General features: G+C 37.6%; 1 protein-coding gene across 4 annotated transcripts in view; it reads right to left on the reverse strand.

Moving 5' to 3' along the window:
• Positions 1-4,451: 4,451 nt before the first annotated feature.
• SLC25A21 (solute carrier family 25 member 21) overlaps positions 4,452-21,034 on the reverse strand; it is a 244,800-nt gene continuing 228,217 nt past the window's right edge. For 3 of the 4 annotated variants that reach the window (XM_051622616.1, XM_051622617.1, XM_051622615.1), the window contains 4 exons: positions 19,485-19,649; positions 9,051-9,232; positions 8,176-8,228; positions 4,452-4,709 (listed from right to left, as the gene is read on the reverse strand). In XM_051622616.1, the coding sequence (XP_051478576.1) occupies positions 4,639-4,709; positions 8,176-8,228; positions 9,051-9,232; positions 19,485-19,649 (471 nt within the window). In that variant the 3' untranslated portion in view covers positions 4,452-4,638. The remainder of the gene's footprint in view (positions 4,710-8,175; positions 8,229-9,050; positions 9,233-19,484; positions 19,650-21,034) is intronic. The other variant, XM_051622618.1, reaches the window with a different exon arrangement.

Genomic DNA, 21,034 nt, shown 5'->3' on the forward strand with positions numbered 1-21,034 from the left:
TTCTTCTGGCATGTCGCCTTTGTCAGGCAGTAGTAATACCTTTGCGTTTTGATCCATTTGTAAATATAGGCTTTTGACAACATTTGTTTTCACCTTCTCATACATTTATTTTCTTTTTTTTTTTCTTTGGAGTTAAAAAGGTGACTTTCTAGCTATTTTCTGTGTCTTTGTGTGCTGGGGTGATAGCCTCAGGTGATGAGGTTTAGGTAAGGTTTTTTTTCATCTGTTTTTGTGCCTACACTGGAGGCATCAACATCGCATGAATAGCTCTCTCCAGCTATATCCAGCCTCCTGGATTCATGAAACACCACATTTGTGTTAAGTGCACAAACAGAAATGGGTGGAAAATACCTGAACAGGTAGAGGAAAATGCCATGAGTGTGCAACCTGTGCAGAGATGCTTACAAAGATATGTCAGTCAACAAACTCACTGAGAAACAATTGTACCATAATTGTCAGCTCACTTGTGTCCAGCATTTTTGGCCCCAAGATTATGTTGTAATTTTTTTAAGAAGTTGTCTTTAGTTTCTGCTTTAATGAATGTAAAATATGGCTCTCGGTAAAGTTTACATTGTTGTTCTGAAGCATTTTTTTCCCTTATAGGTATACTGGTGGTGGTGCTACAAACACAGATATTATTTAATATTAACAAAATCCCTTTCTGCATTTCTGTATCCAGTGGCAAGTGCTCCATGCCAGTTATTTTGCTTTAAACTTTAATCCCAAGAGAGCTGACATTCTGATCTTTGAAAATTTACCTGTTTTCCTTGGGCAATAATAAAGTTCTGACTGTTATTCTAGAATGCTTTCCACATGCTGTAGGTATGTTCAGAACATGAAAGTGGAAAAAAAAAATTAAGCTTGGTGTGACATTTGATATCCTTCATAAAATATTAATATATTGTGTATTTTTAGAAATGTTGTGCAATAACTTAAATTACACTACAGACGGTTAAAGCAGAGGAGAAAACTTCATTCTTCAAGTATTGCTCTAGCTGCATACTGTAATAAACATTCATTTGGTGGGAAGGTCAAATACAGTCCCCTCTTAAAATAAAGTTCTCTCTTTGTGGATTTCCAGCTTTCGTCACCAAGACAGCTGTGGGTAAATGTTCGTAATAATCTAAGTAGCCGGTACATATGTTATGTACAGCATATCCACTGAAATATAAATGGACTCAACTGGCTGCTGCAACCTTTGCTTTTTGCATTAAAAACCAGTTGACACAACTGTATTTCTATAAATAATCCAGGTATTGTATTATGGCCCTAAGGAAAGAAAGACCTGATATCGGATGTGATCCCATATCCTTCAGCCTCAAAGGCATTCAACAGCTGTTTAGCTTTAACGAGATGCTGAAACCCTTATTCCATAGAAGACTTTTAAAATAATGTTTCTTTGAAAGCACTAAAGGTACTAAATGCACATAAGTGCATTTCCACACTGGTAGTGACATGAGTGATGTTATCCTGCCTTTATGCAACTGTAGCTGAAATAAGATGAGCCTCATCGCCATGAAAAAGAAATTGGCTTAATTTTAGACAAGATTTTCACTAAACATAAAATGGAGGGGAAAAAAAAAAAGTTGAGAAAAAGATCATGAGTCAATAAATGATTAAGTTGGCAACAGAATTTTATCTTTCATCCTAGCTGTTTTACCGGATTAGGGAATTATTAAGTCTACCTGTTGTTACCCATAGAGCACAAGTGAGGTAGACCAAAGGAAAAAAACCAACAACCCTGAAAAAAAAGAAGAGGAGCCTTCTGTAGCATAGCTTTTTGAGCTCCAAGAATACACAAGTCTTTAACAAAGTGTGCCTGTTAAAAGTTTTCAAAATTTTTCCAAACAACTGAAGGTTATTTCTGGAATAAAAGTAATCTTTTCTGACATTCCCATGTGGCCTTACTGTGTTTTGGGATATGCTTGGAGAGATGGATCCTGAGCTTGTATCAGTTGTTTGCATTATCTTGTCTTCAGCGAAATCAGGATAATTTATAACACAAGGACAAGACATGATGTTAACTATTCCTCAGGTGGGAACACACCATCACAAACTATTTTTGCTTTGTGTTTGTTTAGGTCCAGCTCTTTGTGCACCTGCCTGCTGTACATAGTGCTCTGTCCCCGAGCGAAGAGGCAGTGGGGCTGTGTGCAGGAAGTGTAGCTCAGAGCGAGCAAAGGTACCTGACCTTGGCCCTTGGTGAACTGCCTGGGATGGATTTTTTTTGTGTAAATTTTCATAACAACTTATTTTTTTAAATGTAAGCCTACGATGATTCCATGATTCTATACTCCCTTGATGAAAGACTTCTTCCCCTGCCTATACTCATGAGTATACTGAAAAACACGTTAGCTTACTAGCTACACAACTTTAGGCCACTTTACAACAAACAAAGGAGAAAAAGGGAATTAAAAAAAAAAAAATTAAAAAAAAAAAAGCAAGCATTAGCTGCTGGTGACAAGTACAGACATATAAATCCAGAGTGAACCGACTGAGGTGAATGGATGAATTTGGGAAATGTACAGTATATGTGGTTGCAAAATTTCAGTTTTTAATATGAAATCCCTACACTTCATCCCCAGAGCATCAAGTGCTTTCAAAGGAATCCGAGAAGCTTAATATTCTGTTCTATGACTGTGTTTGCATGGCCCTGGCACAGATGACCTCCAGCATAAGATTGATTCAGATCCCATCTTACACCAGGAGTGATGGGGTATTGGGCAAGTATGTTCATAGGTTTGTTTTCTAAAACAATGCTGTATTTTCTGCTTTCTAATGGTTCTCTTGTTATCAAAGATCAGGATGAGCTACTAACTGAAAAAAAATAATGTTGGAAAGGATGTAAAACCAAAGGCTATATATGTATATACAGTATATTTAAAGCCTTTTATTTATATATTTTGAATGCTCTAAATTAATAAAAGACTAATTATAAAGCATTTTGCTTTTAATTTTAAAAATTATCTTAGTAGTGTCTTCTCTTTGGCCAAGTACTGATAATAAGATGCAACAACAAGGAACATTTGCATAAAAACTATAAACTGAAACAGATCTAATTTATTGATTTTAGCTATGAAGTAGCATAGGTATGAGAAGTCACTGTTGTCAAATTTAGACAGAAGTTTATTGATCATGTCAGTACAGACATCCTTGAAAGCGCTGAGAATGCATTTCTATTTTTAGCTTTCTGTTGCTTTTGGTTGCTTTTCTAATGCACTAAAAACACTTGTGAGATGAGACTTCACATGTGAAGTGTCATTTTCAAGTAATGCTCTGGAAAGATATTTCTTTAGGATTACTGGGAAATCCTCCTTAAGAGGAGGAGCATTTAAAATTAACAGCATGAATGTAGTATGGGGTGATGCAGAAACTTTCAGCAATTGCAAGATATGCATTCATTTAACAACAAAACAAGTTTAGTTAATGGGAACATTTTAATAACAGCATAATGTGTAATTTAAAGAGTTCCTGAAAAAAACTGTGGAGTGGCACAACTGAATTAACTGAAACTATGTCTTCAATTAGCATAGCAGAAATTATCATATTTCACAGAGCTAGTTAGAATGGCTAGTAAAGGCATGAGTACATCACCGAAATATTTATATTTACAATATAAATAGCTGGGAATTGCAACAGTATTAGCTTTACAGCAACATTTTTTAGTCTACCGAAAGGTACATTTCTCATGTCTAGCTAGCTAATTATGACTGCATATGTGCTCTCAGTCTAGAACATTGTTTTTCCAATCCCCTGGTGGTAATGGAAAGCTAAAGGAGCAGTCAAAGTGCATTGAGCATTTTTAACACAGGACAGGTCTTTAAGTAATAGTATACGAGGGTGGATAAAAAAATCCACAGTAAAATCTCATATGCCCCAAAGTATATTTTTTGTTCATTTATTTACTCATTTCTTCTCTGATTCCCACAGTTGTTTTGCACTTTTATGTAATGGTTCAGGCTAACTATTTTCAGAATCTTCTGTGATCTGAGCAAGATTCATTCTGTAAATATGGCTAAGAACACGCAGGACATTTAACAGTATGTGTGTTTTTAAGGTTGCAGCTTGTTTTACTGTCCTTTTCCTATCCTAACTTAAAACAGCAACAACTTATTCTGTCAGTTGTGAAATTGTACTGGACTGAATTGAAACTGGACCCAAGATTGACTCAAGAGTTTGCAGAGCAGGGATCATGTTCTTAACCTGGAGTCAATGGTGCTGTCAGTTGACACTAGCTTAGGATCTGGCCCCACAGGATTATACTTTTTTTTTTTTTTCTTCAAAAATCCCTGTACTTCATTATCTTAGCATTTCATCTGTTTTTTTTTTTTAAAGTGTATTGAGTACCTAGTATAATTCAGTGTCCAGAACTTTCAGTTTGTCCTTGAAAAACTGACTTTTTCCTATGTCTCCTTTATATTTTTTCTTGATCCAGTAAACCAATACAAATATCAACTGTGCACTTTTTATTTATTGCACTTACAGAATATTTATGCACTTACATAAAAGCATGTGATGAAATGTTTTCTTGGATCAGGACGGGGAGACCTAATTTGTATTGAACTGTATTAACATCAGTGTAATCTGAGGGCATTCAACACCATAAAGGGTGAGAATCACTTTATTATTACAGAAGCACTATTTGTGATCAACTGTGTCCTGAAGCCATGCATAAACGTATTCGTAAACCAAAAGCATCACTGCACCACCTGGAAGAAAAGATACTATTTTACTACGTGCAAAATTCACTGTTTCCAAGATTTTGTAGAGCATTTGCAGTGTGCAATCTAAACTAGGATATGAAAAAGCCTTATTTGCAAAATGTATAATTCTACTAATTCACCAATTCCTTAAAAATTCACCAATAATTAAATACAAATTTTACTTAATACAAGACCATAAAGTTGATGTGGAAAGCTTGTATATGAAATTTAGACCCCCCTCAGTGTGATTTTTCCTAACATTTTTTCAAGATTAATATTTTTCTTTTTTCCTTTTTTCTTTTAGAAGTGAAGTTTCTAATCTGAATATGTGCTTTTTGTTTTTTTGCTTGTTTAGGCTTAGATTTGGCCATGAAAGAGCAACTTGACTGGTAGAATGACAAAAATTCATCATCAGAGTGATTAAAATGCTCCCAGGTAAGATTCAAGAAAGGTTTTCAGCTGGTTGTTCACCATGTCTATTGCAGAAGATCACAGTATGGAAATGAGTATAACCTTCCTGTGTCTGTTCCTGGCTATGAATACACAGGCAAAGTTTTGATCTGATGAAGGTGCATTGTCTGCTAGAACTGATACACTATAAAACCCTAGCCTGAATGCCATAAAGTATCTTTACTGTTTGGGACACCGGACTAAAGCCCTTCTATAACCAGGCTGTAACTACTGAGTGAGCTAAAGAAGGGAACAATTTAGAAGGTGTCATAGAATCACTTAGGTTGGAAAAGACCTTTAAGATCACATAGTCTAACCAATTACCCTACTCTACCAAGTCCAGCACTAAGCTATATGCCCAGGTTTCCGTGACGGCAGCTATACCATAGTTTTCTTGCTGCACAATGGCCTCCAGCTGCTCCTATTTATTGCTTATGCTGTGTGCATTGGTGTAGATGGCACTTCAGCTGGGCTAACAATCCTGCTGCCATTCTGGGGAGAAAAGTCCTAATTGCTGTCTGATCATTCCCAGCCACTTTCATGGTTACTAGCCTATTAGTGATCCCTGTGTTTTTGTTGCCACATGTATCACCATCTCCCACCTCAATTGAGATGGCAGATTGACTGTCCTTAGGTTCATCTCTAGTGAGCCTGGTTTTATCCCCTTCCCCCTTCAAGCCTAGTTTAAAGCCCTCTCAATGAGCTCCACCAAATAATGGGCAAGGATCCTTTTCCCCCTTTGAGACAGATGTACTCCATCTGTCGCCAGCAGACCTGGTGCCCTATAAACTTCCCCATGATCAAAGAACCCAAAATTCCAATGGTGACACCAGCCTCTGAGCCATGCGTTACTCAGGTGTGTTTTCCTCCCTCTTTCAGTATTTTTTCCTACCACTTGAGGGATTGATGAAAACACCACCTGCACACCCAAGCCTTCAACCAGTTGCCCCAATGCCTTGAAGTCCTTTTTAATTGCCCTTGGACTTCTCTCTGCAACTTTGTAATTGCCAACATGGATAACCAACAGAGGGTGATAATCAGAGGGCTGCACCTGACCAGAGATCTTCCTTTTAACATCTCAAACCTGAGCCCCTGGGAGGCAGCGGACTTCACTGTAGGATGGCTAAGGTTAACAAATGGGGCCCTCTTTTCCCCTCAGAAGGGGATCACCTACTGCAATTACCCTCCTTTTTTTCTTGGTTGAAGAAGTCCTAAGGTGTGTGTCTGTACCTATAGAGCATATATAGTATATAGAGAAGCTTCTAGCTGGTGAAGATAAGGAATGAGAATCAAATTCCAGGCTGCAGGAATAAAAGTGTGGTACAAAGTGCTACTTGTGGGTGCCACCGCTGGGGCATAAATCTTTTCTTTTCTTTGCCTTTGCCTGTTGGCTCAGGTACCTGGTTAGAGTGGCATCTCCAACAAACAAGTCTTCTGCTGAACCGAGCTGACATTTCTAGGTAGATGGGATAGGCTCAGCCAGCCAGGCACTCAGAACTACCAAATGAGTTTTCTCATGTTATTTATCCTACTGAATCATCATCAGACTTGAAATCCTCTATGGATAGCAACTCACAGACAGCTGGACAGAGCAAAAGTTTGCAAAACACTTGGATCGACAAACAAATTATAGACACAATGTCTCATATGTGTTGTTAGCTCAAATCAAGGCCAACTCCAGTTCTCATACTGTGTGATCTGTCTGGGTATCTCTTTTCCTGAAAGCATTCACATGTTTAAAAGAGTTACCTTTCCAGTCACAATAAAGATTGCATTATTGTTTCATTGGAAAGCCAAATCTATATATTAGTCAATGGGACTACAAAAGTGTTTATAACAAGCTAGAAGCCTAACTGACTTGCTGGATCTGGGCCAGGACGCATACTCATTTGTAAGACAGAAAATTTTATTCCAAAATCTGCTGTGCTAATGAATACTGGGGAAGAAAAACCCTGCCTTCTCTTTGTCCTGTATGTATCTACTGCCTTTGGAGTACGAGGGAAACAGCTTTTAGCTCTAGAGTTATGCTAGCTGCCCTGTTTCCCGTTCCCACCTTCTTCCTTTAACCCACACAATAACCAGGCATGGTCTAGCACTTACACAGACAGATTTGAAAGACAAACATTTACAGACAAACCTAATGTCTCCTTTATACTTCAAAACAGACTCTACCTACTTGCTTTTAACCATGTGTGTTCTTGCCTATTAAACCACCTTGCACAATTGGAAATAGGATTTTATGGGAATGGGATACTGTTCAAAGTAGGGCTTCTGCTCTTTTTGACACAGACTGCCTCTGCAGGCTGGCAAAATCTAAAGGCTCAGTACTGTGCTTTCACGATTCACCAAAACCAGTCAGGGAAAAGTAGTCTAAAAGTCAAAGACAAACTAGCTCTCAACCACTCTGCTCCCACATTTGGAATAGAAGCTAGTGAGAAGGAGTCAATCAACAAACCCAGTTTTAAGATATCCTTATCCTTTTAGTCTGCTAGGGTCATGCAAGTCTCTTCCCGGCTCATGCTATCAGTTTTTTTGGGTCAGTTCTTCACAGACCCTGCAGAGCACAGGAGAACAAAGTAACTGGAATTTTATATGCTTGGGCTATGCCTTGACTAGCTGAGAGAATTTATACTGGAGAGACTCTAACCTGCATTTTCAGGTCATTTTACATTGGTACAGAATATTCATAGTGAAAACAAAGAATCACATTAGAGGGAACAGGACAAGCTTAAAGAAACACTTGGAGTAATTGTACAAACCAGCAGTTACTTGGATATGCAATCATCTCCTGTGTACATGTAAACGATTTTTTTTAGACACACACTTAGCCAAATCCATCTATGATACTATTAGATGATGCTACTATCAAAAGCAATCATTCAAACATTAAAGAGATTTTGATGGTTTCTGGTACACTGTTTCATTTATTTGACTGATGCCTGCTACATTTTGTCAAGAAACTGAAAAACAGGAAGAGAAACCAAGAACAAAAGCAATATAGTACTGACAGAAGGAAAATTACCTGGACCAAGCCTCATGATCTTGGGAACCAAGCCTTTGTACAGAGCCAGAAATCTGTAGCAGAAGAAAAACAAACAAAACATTTCAAACAATATTCTTACTCGAAGAGAAGAATGGAATTTTAGCATGTGTTTGTTAAAATGCTGGCAGAGCACTTAGAAGCAATTATTTGAAATTACACATGTTCAATAGCAGGCTGTATCTGGATTTTAACATTTTACAGAGGCAGATCAGATGAAGAGAAAAAGTTAATCAATGTTCAGTCACAAAAGCTACGTTGTGAGCCTAGCCAATCAGAAGTATGACTTTAATCAGTGAGATGGTTTTACTTTCAAGAAAAGTCTGTTAACAACAGCTGCATACATGGACAAAATGACTGCTATAATTGAATATCAAAGCTACAACTCAGTCTCCACTTTGGAAATATTTTTAAAAGTTGGAAAATGTTATTGTCATGAGGATCTGCCCCCAATTTAATGATTTCAACAGTAATTTTAAAGGTACAGAGGTCTGTAAAATTTTATTAGTCTAAATTGGGAAATACTCTGTTTTCTGTTGATGTTTTCCTTTTACAAAATGAAGCATTGAAAAAATTACATGAGATATACGAAGCATTTTTTTGTGGAACATAACATCAATTTTGACAACCCAACAATCAACCGGTAAGTCTTTTGTTAAAGTTCACATGGAGTAGGAGGATATCTCCTATATTATAATTCTTAAATACATTCAAAATGCTACATTGTGCTCTTTTGATATGTGAGTGCAGGGTGGCTTAATGGCCCTCATCAAATCTGAAATATAACATCATGGTTTTATGGACCCATATGAACTAAAACAGAAGCCTGGACATTTATTAAAATAAGAATGTTTTACCCTTCCTCTTGGTAGACTGTTGCCATAGTTTTAAAACAGGTTCTATACTTGATCTCTCCAGGAACTGGCTGTGGTCCTTGAATCCTACTTTTTGCAACATCAAAAGGAATGTTAATAATTGAGGCTATTGTTCCTGAGACTAGCCCAATTCCAAATTTCCTCAAAAACTCCAAATTTGGATCCTACAAAAAAACAGAGAGAAAAAAAGAATTAAAAGGGAGACGGAACGACCTACACAGGTTAAACACTATAAAGTAATATGTGTTTAATCAGAAAACTCACACAACACAACACACTCGTGTTATTTTAGCGGAACACATTAGGATTTCCTACGCTGGAACTTGTTTTCTTGACAATTCTATTGGCTATGTTTTTACACATGGTCTAAATTGCTGAAGTACACATTTCCTCACACAGGATTTATAAACACAGTTCATAAAGAAAGACTGGTATGGCATATGGGGATGATTTGTATAATTGGGCTTCACAATGTACTTAGTATTACTGTATCAAAACAGGAGAAATCCAAGCACACTATTAGCTAATTGGCCAGAATATTTTACAAATGACAGCAACTTCCACCATGAAGCCTACTAAAACGCTCATTTGTGTGTTGGACCCCCAAATGCTAAATTAAATAAAGGCTAATCTCAGTCTGCTGCCATTCCTCTCCAGGTTTTTTACATTTATTTTCACATGTAGCTGATCCACTGTACTGAGAAGTGCTAGCTTCCTGTTATTAACAATCCAACTTGGCGCAATTGCAAAAGAGCCTCCACGTTCTGCGCATTATAAACGGTGGTAACTCACTCAGCTAATTGGCTGAAGAATTTACAACAGATTGTTTCTGAACCCTGCTATATATTCATGGTAAGAGTTAGAAGCAGGTTAGAAGTGCATCTAAAACCCTGCTAGCTCACTCACAGTTCACAGTCCAGCAGGGTTTTATTTGATCTTTTAAAAAGACCTCCTATCTTGGCATTTTCTATGACATTAAAGAACTCAGCATTTATCTGGGAGTCAAAGTCTCTTGAAGCAAGTCTAATCTTATTTTTCTTAGTGGAAGTCACAGGGAAGTGTGCTCCAGTGCATGTCATGTGCACATAATTTTTTTGCTATTTGTCTTCAACAGCAAGGACACTTCTTATTTATTATAGAAGACTCTCTGTATGCAGTTCCATTTTTTTCATCAAGAGGCTTTAAAAGCAAAATCACAAGTAAAATAAAAGATGACTTTGCCATGTTATAACATCAATATTTTATATATATATATATATGATATGTATACTATCACAATATTAAAATGAAAGAGTGACTTCTTTGTTTTCTAAACCTATACATTTGTGACTGAGAAGAGGAACAATGAAGAAGTTTTGCTTTCCAGATTAGCAACAAGGAACATAGATTAAAGCTTCCATAATATGTATTGGACAAAGTCCGTACAGTGTTTAGAGAGAAATGTCAAAATCAACAGAGCTTTCTATTGCTTGCAGAAAAACTCCACACCTTGATTTCAGATAATGTGAAACATACTGTTAATACCTTTTAAAATTAGAATGGCCTGTGCTACATAACAAATAGCAAGACTTTATTTACAAAAACCTTAGTAGCAAATTTCTGTTTATTCTGTGCATGTTTACAGGGGTTTAAATGGAAATACTTCTGGTATCCAGAGACGAAGAAATGACCCCCTTTGAAGTTGAGGGGCAGCAGCATGGCAGCCCTGTTCCAGCATGGTGCTTACCCAGCTCCAGGCACCAGGCATATGATTATACCCACACCTCAGAGCTAAGTGCTATTCCAGGTATTGTACTAAACTCCTCAAACCGGGCTGCAGCAAGGAGGCTACCACTGCTCTGTTGATTTTTCATAATCCAGAATAGTCTGAAGTAATTTTGTCACATAACTTGGCGCAAGGACGCTTTCTTCCATAGCACCAAGCACAGTGGGTTGCCCTCTGGACTAGGCAATATGTCAGTCAAAAATATTTACTTACTAAATTCCCAGTCTTGCTGCTCCTGATAAGTCCTTTATATTTGAATGATTGAACAGTTTCATATTTTGGTGAATTCCCAATGCCAGTGTTGCTTGCTTTATGATGGAGAGTGCCCCAGAGCATAGGATACAGGGGATGTCTGATCAAGGGAGCATCTCTTAAAACCTAACACTGCACTAGCACACCTAAAGGGGAATTAAAACAAATTGCTTTATTTCAGCTACAGTATTTGTGATATAAAACAAGGTGAAAGGCAGCATCTTGCTCATTCACAAAACTGGATTCAAACCAAATGTGCTATGCTATATACTAGCTTTGGTATGTAACTTGATTTTTTATTAGATATCTCATGGGAAAGGTTTTTCTGTGGCATTCATCACTGTAATATCTGAGTCATCTCATTCATATAACAGATTCAAAATAAATGTAGCTGTTAAAAATTGTTTTTTCTGAAAGCACAGCTTAGTGGCATTTTACTGAAGAATGAGATTTCCAAACATAATTCATGCCTGTCTACAACACTTACATGAACAAAGACACATTGACTGTCTACCAGGTAGGTGCAAGTTGGTGCTATCAGGAAGCAAAGCCTTTCTTTTTACAGTGAAATCTGTCCCTTTTCCACCCCATGGACAATGTAAAAATATTCCTAACAGTCTAGGACCCTGTGAAGGAAAACGTAAGGATAAGGTATGTGTCTACTGCTAATGCTGCAACTGGCTAGCAGAGGCAGTTATCACTTCTGCATCATGCAGTTCACTGACTAAATATTATGTATTTCATATGCTGCACATTAGAACAAAATTCTGGCAAGCCTTTCTTGTTTTCCTCAGTGGTGGAACTGGAGGAAAAAACATACAGGAATTCTGTTTTTAAGCAAAGGTGATTTTAAAGTAGTATGATCAGAACATAGAACAAAAACTTGATTTTAGATGGTGCCACACAACAGTAGAGTATACCACAAGGAAGTGAAATATCAGTTTGCTTAGTCACAATGCCACTTTGCCATTGTTGGATAATGTAATCTGTGATCATCTCACCTTTTGCCATGCTCCTCACAGTCACATTGCCTGTACACCCGAGTTCCTGCCCTGTGGGCACCAGCAGCCATTAAAAATAAAGAGAGAAGTAGGCATCACTAATAAATGCCCTATCTATGCATGTTCTGCTGGATTTCTCTGCTTTCTTTGGGAGAAAAAAATTTGAGATGTTATCTTTCTGCTTTTTATACTTCATTACTCCTATCATAACATTTTTTAGTGGAGACTCTGTAACTTCCTCCTGAACCGTATGCTTCTTAATTCCTTCCATTACGTTCCATAATTTCTAGCAACAGAAAATTCTACTCCTGCCTAGCACCACCCATGTACAAGAGTGTCATCCACTGGAGACAGTTTTAACTTATTAGCTCCAGGCTCCAAAGCCCCAGATTTTCCTTTCTTTGCCACTTTGTTCACTTGTTTATTTGCTGGGCACTTTGGCAAAACCTCTGATTAAATCTTTGATCTCAGTCAAAACTTCCAGACTATTTTAATTCACACTGAAGGAAAGTCACCTAATTCAATAAGTAGCATAGATATCAATCCAGCAATGAAACAACCCTTTGGTAAAGGATGTATGCCTGGAACTCAGTTAATTTAATTTTTTCAGAATAACTGAAAAATCATGTTAGAATCAATAAAGACTCATCATAGTAGATATTTTTGTGCTCATTTACTTATTTTGTACTCATTGTACTCCTTTAAGGTACAATTCAAGGGTTCAAAGGTGGGACACCATGGTTGCATATGCAGTGGAGAGAAGGGGATACCTTCAAAGGAACAGCTCTAAGTCCTTAAGGTAGGTTGCTTGAGGTAAGCAGAAACAGACAATGTGGGCAGTCCAACAACATGAATAACAGTGTGTGGAAACCTAACAGAGACACTCAGGAGTACTTCAGGCCTTGTACAGCCTGAGAAAAAGTGGCAGAGTATGTTGCAAAGAAACATACACTCTAACCCTATTTTTAAATTCATAAATAATATAAGTAGATAAATTAATATTAATTTGTGTAACTGAAGCTTTTTTAGAAGTCTGTTTTCTTCAGTATTTGGATGTTTGTCTTGAGATCTTGAAATCTTTTAGCTTTTTTTTTTTTCCTTTTTTCCCCCCCAGTTGCTGAAGGTACATATGACAAAGAATGCTTTTGACTTGATGGAGCTCTGAGAAATCTGGTCTATTTGGAGATGTCCCCGCTTATTGTAGTGGGGCTGGACTAGATGACCTTTGTAGGTCTTTTCCAACCCAATGCATTCTATATTTCTACGATTCTATGAGATATATGTTTTACTAATTCTGAACACCTTGTAGAAAAGTTCACTGTGAAAGACTAATGCTTACTGGATAAAGAGAATGCCATTTCCTGACTATCTGCATGAAGAATAAATTATAATAATAGAATTATATTTGAAGTTGGTAATTGCAAAGCAGTGTACTGAAGTTAGAATGAAACTAGTACTAGTACTTAAGAGTGGAGTATTTGCATTAAGTTTCTTAAACTCCTTTGAAAATGTTAGCTATAGTACTAGTCTTATAGATGAGTTACACCTGGCACAAAAGTGGCAAAAGTGATATGAAATGACCACTAGATTTAAATATCTCTGCTCAAGGTCACATAAGGTATTGGCAGAGAAGTCAGGAATGGAGAGGAGAGGCTTTTCACTGTATGCCACATGTTCCACCCCAGTGTGTGTGACAATGGAGACTTTAAAAGGCAAGGCTTTGGTTTAGTCAACTCTGGTTCTTTCTTGTGTACCTAGGAATTACAGGACTGAAAAGGGACATAGGTCAGGAATAAGGAGTAGAGCTGCTTCTTGGCTGTTTTGGCTAAGGTAAAGAGCCAAGTACAGGAACTCTTATGGCAAGCTAAGAGGTGCCACAAAGACCTGACCTAAGTTACATTGACTATAATCAAGTGTTTGGAAACAAAACAAGCTGTAAGAAACTGCTTTAGTCATCCTGATAATTGGGTTTAACCACTAAAAGGAGCTTCCTTTGGCAAGAGAGGCTGGGAAGAAAGGAACATGTGGGTTTGAGGAAGGGGAGCTTCCAAGACAGGAGAAAAGGTATGTTTAGAGAGAGGCAAGGTGGAAGATACCTCAGGAAAGAAACAAGGAACAGACTGAAAATTCAAATGAGTTGCTCTAAACACACACACTGAGCCAGAATCCAGAGGAAAGACAGTGTCTGTGTTTTCCTGCTGAGTCCTAGAGGACAGCTGGGAAGAAAGGTGGTCAAACTCTTAGAGAGGGAGAGGCTGGTACAGACATGATCTGTTGGTTCGGAGGACTGTAAACTCCTGGCAGAAATAGGCAGTAAGGAGGAGAAAATTATGTAGATTCACTACAAGGCTCCAGAAAGGGTGAAAATGAAAAGATAAAAGTGAGTCTCATCACTGCTGTGATAAAAACATGCTTTGATTCTTTTAAAGTATTTTCACAGTTGTTGTTAGTGACTTAGTCAGGATCTGACCACAGCTGAAGGAACAGCTTCATAGTTTTCTTGACCCTGAATTTCTGTCCATCTCATGCATTTACATAGTAAACTCCGTATTGTAAATTATAGCTTGCTGTCTGATTATTACAATGATGGTCTGATCTTTGTCAAGATGAATAGGAAATGCTGAAATTATAATTATAATAAACATACTGATAAACAGGAAAGGTGTTCCAAAATGCAGTCACAGCTGCACTTTGCTTGAATTGAATGTGCTTTGAATGTGCTTTTTCACACTGGTATTATCTCAGATTTCCCCTTGAGTGAAATCTCATTGCAGCAGACATTTATTTAAGTTTTTAAAATCCACCTGTCAGATGTCTGACAGAATAAGATGAATGACAGTCAGTAGGATAAATGTCCTGGCTAGTCTCCTGAGTGACATGGCTGTCTGCTGTACAAGGTATATATTTTCAAACAGTTTGCAATCCTCTCAGTGGTTTGGTTTCTTGAAATACAATTTCCTGATAAAGTTATTACTCTTACTCCAGATTTATGAATAGCATTATTATCTATTATTTACTGTTTTGCTATAACCTTTTGGTCCCATAGGACAAGGCTAGGACTTCACTTCACTTTGTCCTAAATGAAACATCTGTGCCAAAGATCTTTTGATGCAAATAAAAAACCAGGAGACAACAAAAAAAATGTGGTCACAGAATAGAAAACATACAGGATTCTGCAGGCTCATCTCTCCCACACAGAGCTGGTCTGCACAGATGATCAGGCTGTTCGTAAAGTGTTGGGGTTACAAGCAGGTCACCTTTTCATGGCATCCTTTAGACAGCAACTATGCATATAAGGGCACTTACTGCTTACCCTTCCAGCCAGTACCTTTGTCTGCTCTATCCATCTTCAGTCTCAGTTACACAGTAATTTATGAAACAGAAGAAAAAAAGAATAGCCCCATGAACACCAGAACTAAAGAAGTTTGAAGCCTTACAGGTTCTTGTGACTGCTTGATACTGATGTCTGGAAAGGTGCAAGCTCAGACTAAGGCTGACATGGGCTTTTTCCCATGGAATGCAGTGCTAAAAAAGAGAGAGATTCCCAGTGAAGATTTCTGTCACTGGGGCACTCATAAGGTGCACTTGTAGGATCTCTCTTCATTTTAAATGATTGTTTCTATGTTTTGTAAGAATTTAGCTATTTTAGTCTGTCTCCCTGTCAGCTACGGTTGAGCCTGGTTATCAGTTTCAGCATTATTCTAATTTCTGTAGGAAAACAGAAGAAACTTGTTTTTCCTTCTTCACATTTTAATTTTGACCAAAGATTCCTCTCCTGAAAATTCCTATCGGTCTTGCCTACAGGAATGCTGCAGTAGAGGACCAGTTGATTTAGCAAAAGACTCTCTTTTGATACAGGAACATCTTTCGATGATGATGGCCTAGGCTGAAGTCTTTAAACAGCACAAGCTCTAGCTTCCACAGCCACAGGACACCTCAGATGGGAGACTACTGGTCAATGGTTGGCTTGTAACATTGTACTGGATACAGCACTGCCATTTTTTTTTCCCAATTCACAAGTCATCCTGAAGCCTGAGCTTGGATGGTTGCTCTGAAGTTATTCTATTTTCCACTCTGATTCAGCCTTCTCCTAAATCATCTTGGTTTACTCTTTTTTTGACTGTGTACCACCACATGTCCTTTTCACTGTCTTTTCACCCATATCACTTTTTTTTGTTGGCACAGATCTGAAAATGACTAAAAATAAAATTATTGCCTCTTATTTTCCTTATTTGCCAAGCTGAACAGCCCATTTTGGTTTCCCGTCTCTTCTTTTTGCCTATAGATGTTTAAGGCCCTTTCTCTGACAGAACAACGCACCCCTCATCTCCCACTTTCTGATGCAGCAGCCCTTGCAACAACTGACACATCTGCAGTAGCTGGGGCAGGTGGTGCCTGACTTCAAATGAGTTTTGCAGTTGGCCACGTTTCAAAGGGGTTTTTTAACAGTTAGGAAATTCCATATAGTCTAGAAATATGACAGCCACGTGGAGGTGGTAGTGAGCAAAGGTTTTAATGAAACTAACGTTTACCATCAGACCTAACTATGACAAGCCATTGAAAAGCGAGAGCTGCTGGAAGCCTATGAAAAGTGCTATAAAAGCAGGTGCCATAAAACTGAGACGATACGAATTTGCAGACTAATTTGATTGCTCATGCAGATGCATAGCTATTAATGCTCCATGGTTGATACATTAGTGGCAATTGAATCAAGTCTGGTTTACTGTATTTTGAGTAAACAGAGCACGAGGTTGGCTGTAAATGGTCTGTTTAGCGGAATAAGCTGAACATACGAAAAATTATTCATTATGAACATTTACAACCCACACATGTCATTTATATCATTTGACCACTCAACATAAAAGGTTTATTGTTTTTGGCAAAATAAGCTGCAAACATCCTTAATCGGGATGCAAATTTAATGCACAGTTTAGCACTGTTGACAGCTAAAAGGCTCACTCCGACATTTCCATGCATATTTCCACTTACATTACAGATGGTGAATGGCAGATATGGAGTCAAGAGCCAAAATTATTTCAAAAGTATACTATTCTTATTTTGCAATTTTTAATGTTTGTCAGTATCCCAAGGCTGATCTCAAGATTTTATTTTCTGGCAAAATATACAAAGTGAACAAATTAGATTTTGTAATGAAATCAAGAATGTGAGATATCTTGAAAAGTTACAACTGTCTCATGTTTTTCAGACTAACTGAAAAACAGCTTCTATCAAATTCCTTGTACAGGTGTGATAACTCAGCCTCTAGTACCTGACCACTGATGGAAAAGGCTTGAGTTAAATATCATAGTTTTTGAATCTTCTGTTTTCCAGTCACTGAAGTGAGGTTCAATGCATGTCATCACCTGAGACATAGTGTAGGTAAGAACAAGCCAGATGAGATCTGATCTGTGTCCTGTTGAATTCAGGGCAAGAATTGCATTGATTTCAGTGGCAGTTTGATCAGAATTATTGGCTATATCTATATGTACACACCTATCTATGACATCGATGCCCGCTGGCGTGGAGCATCCTATTAACTTTATTTGTGTTATTAAATGCTATTACTGTTCAAAACTGACTGGCTGCATGAAACCTGACTATTAGGAATGATTCTGTTTCTCTGCTAGCTCCTCAGCTGTACCCAGGAACAGTGGGCCAAAGCTGTGCCAGGGAACATTTAACAGCACAGATGACTGAATTTCAGTGACGCTGCTCAATTTACTAGCACAGGTGTCGTCACTGAGAGAGCCACTGTGCAAGCTACTTTGCACTGGTCAAGCACAAGGCAAATCTCTCTGCTTGCTTGCAGTTAATGCAATCTAATCCTGCACTGATAAATTGTCTTTTGCTTTTAATAGCATGTACAGGACAGCTGGGCCACTGGGCTGACACCACTGAAGTAATTTCTTTTTAATTTTCTAATGTATTTACATCTATGTTGTAGATGTTAAACAATTCTCTGTATCACACAAAATTTGTACAAAGTTCTAATTTCTCTCAGATCATAAATCTCTAAATCTTTCTAATAAGTGAATATGTTTTCCCATTAAAAAAAAATAAATCTGAAAGGCTGGGAAGGCATGGTTGTGCCAAATACTGTTACTATTCTTCAATGGCTGTGCAAGAGCACATCAGGATTTCCACAGAAGCTGCACACATGCCTCTGTCCTTACCTGCATATGATTCTGAGCATTCTGCATAGCAATTATAATTTTTTCATCTTTTGATCAACATAAATATGATTACTCCTATCTCAGTATCAAGTTATGCTTGTGCCTTGAGTTTTTAGAATGTGCGATTAAAGTACATGGTAAAGTATGCTTAAATACACTAAAAGAAACTTGTAGAAACTTGTGGATTACCTACTCTTGGACAATTCAATTTACTGTAATGATCTGCATATAAGAAATGGAGCTTTTCTCCATTTACACAAAGTTGCCAACAAAAATAACAAGCTTCTCCGAAGTGCAGAAAAAAATAAGTGTTACTTCATCTGGGAATAGAAACTGATCCATTTTGATGTAAATTGAAGCTTCTTATATTAATATCACTACATATTACACCTGTGACTGTTTAACTGTCATCATCTAAAAATCACATTAGTGAAAAAACAGTTCAGTAAGTAACACACTGGAGTCATTAATAAACCATTAGCTGTTGCTCACACAGTCATTTAGGAGGTTGCCAATATTACCATGTTCTCATTAGTACAACTTATCTCTGTTGTAAAGGGAAATGTTTCCTTTGTTATGTGAAAGAATATAAGACCATAAAATAAAGTAACTTCAAGTGAAATTACAGCCATAAAGATTTTTTTTTTTTTTTAAACATACAAACTACATAAGCCCCTGTGCAGGACTTGTTTTGGGCTGGCTCTCTCCCATATGGCTAAATCTGCTCTGTAATCCTTCAACACTAGGTTGAACTCTCTTTGAGTAGATAGGCCTGGTGCATGGCCAGAACACCCTGCCTACTGCAGCTCTGCCATCACCTCAAGCTTCACCCCTTGCTTTATGAATACTGAAAGAAGATCTATGAACCTATTTTTCTCTTCTAAGCCAGTTTACCACAAAAAAAGTGCATACATAATTAGCATAAACATAATATGCTTGTATCTTGATTCCTGCCTTTTTACATAGCTACCATGGTATAAAGCAAAATTTATAAAAATGAGAATTCAAACATTACTACTTTATTTATACCCAGCTTTGCTTAAAAAGTGAGAAGTACAAATTCTTGGTTTGCTTCCACTAAAATGCTATAAATTTCTGCAACAACAGAGAGTTAGGTTAATCACTATTTATTGCTAAATGCTACAGCTTGCACAGAAAAATACAGTGTTAATTAAATTGCCAAACCTCTCATCCATTTGTCTGTTGCACTGCATGAAGAACTTACTTTATTGACTGGAAGAATGTTTTTCACATTGAAGTAGAATCCAAAGTAAACCATGTTAAAAACTCCGTGACGACCCAGTGTTGCAGTAAGACCTTTGTTGAGTCCTTGGAAGCCCAGACCCTCGGTTTTAATGATCTGCCGAGCTTGAACAAAGCTAGATGGTTGCTACACAAGTTAAGCAAAAGAAGGAAGAGATCATCTTTACAAAAAGAAAACAATAACCATAGCACCATTTCAACCCTGTTGACAAACACAGTGTTGCCAATTCTTGTCATTTTATCTTGAGTCTCCTCACATTAGTTATTTTCCCTTTATGTAAAAATCACAACTTTCATAAAAAAACCCCAAACTTCATTTTTCTGCTTGGAGGAAAAAAAAATTCAAGTATGACCTGAGTACTGTAAAAGACTAAGGATCCCTAAAGCAAAGGAAAAGGTCATGAAAAAATAATTAATAAAAGATTTCACAGAGCAACATGTGGCTTTCAGTGTGTGAGTTCAGCAGTAATTTTTTTATCATTGATGTTTTGTTAAGATTATGACAGATGAAACCCTTACACAATGAGATTATATAACAATTATTCTGGACAATAAAAAGCTAAAACCAGCTTCTCTAGTAAAACCAACAGCATAGGAACATGCATAGTGAGGGAGTGATCACAGAATCACAGAATTTTAGGGGCTAGGAGGGACCTCTGGAGATTGCCAAGTCCAGTCCCCCTGCCAGAGCAGGACCACCACCGAACCTAGGGCAGGTCACACAGAAACACATCAGATGGGTCTTGAAAGTCTCCAGGAAGGAGACTACACAAGCTCTCTGGGCAGCCTGTTCCAGTGCTCTGTAACCCTTACAGTAAAGAAGCTTTTCCTCATGTTGAGATGGAACTTCCTGTGCTCTTGTTTGCATCCCTTGCCCCTTGTCCTATCACAGGGCATGGCTGAAAAGAGATTGGCCCTTCCTTCTTTATACCCACCCTTCAGATATTTATATAAGTTATATAAGTTATATTTATATAAGTTAATAAGATCCCCTCTCGGTCTTCTCTTCTCTAGACTAAACAGCTCCAGGTCTTTCAGCCTTTCCTCGTGCTCCAGGGATAAAAGGGACAAAATTGCAACACAAAATTTTTGAGCCATTATGGCTAGGGGAGGAAGTCCTTGGGAACCACAAATGAGAGTAGTAAGAGAAGCTGTAAAGATTTATGTTGAAGATAATTTTGCAGTTTCCAGATTCAATGTTAGGAATATGGTTGAAGGGTGACAAAAGGCATATATATATGATCTGGGAACTCTAATAGATGCTCTGTGGCTCTTCATGCTGCTAAGAAGGCAAAACACTGATGTAAGACACCGGCTTTTGAGGGAGTTATTAGGTACACAATATGTTTTAAACCAAATCACATGTGAAACCTTCTTCTAGTGTTGAAAATCTTGAAAAAAGGTGAGGGTTTTTCTATTAATTAATTAATTTTTCTTAAGCTTCCAACTGGAAATCCTGTTTTGCACTCCAAATTAATTATATGTCTTAAAAAGTGTAGCTAGATTTTGAAA

The sequence above is a fragment of the Apus apus genome, chromosome 5, assembly GCF_020740795.1.
Source record: "Apus apus isolate bApuApu2 chromosome 5, bApuApu2.pri.cur, whole genome shotgun sequence".
Taxonomy (NCBI): Eukaryota; Metazoa; Chordata; class Aves; order Apodiformes; family Apodidae; genus Apus; species Apus apus.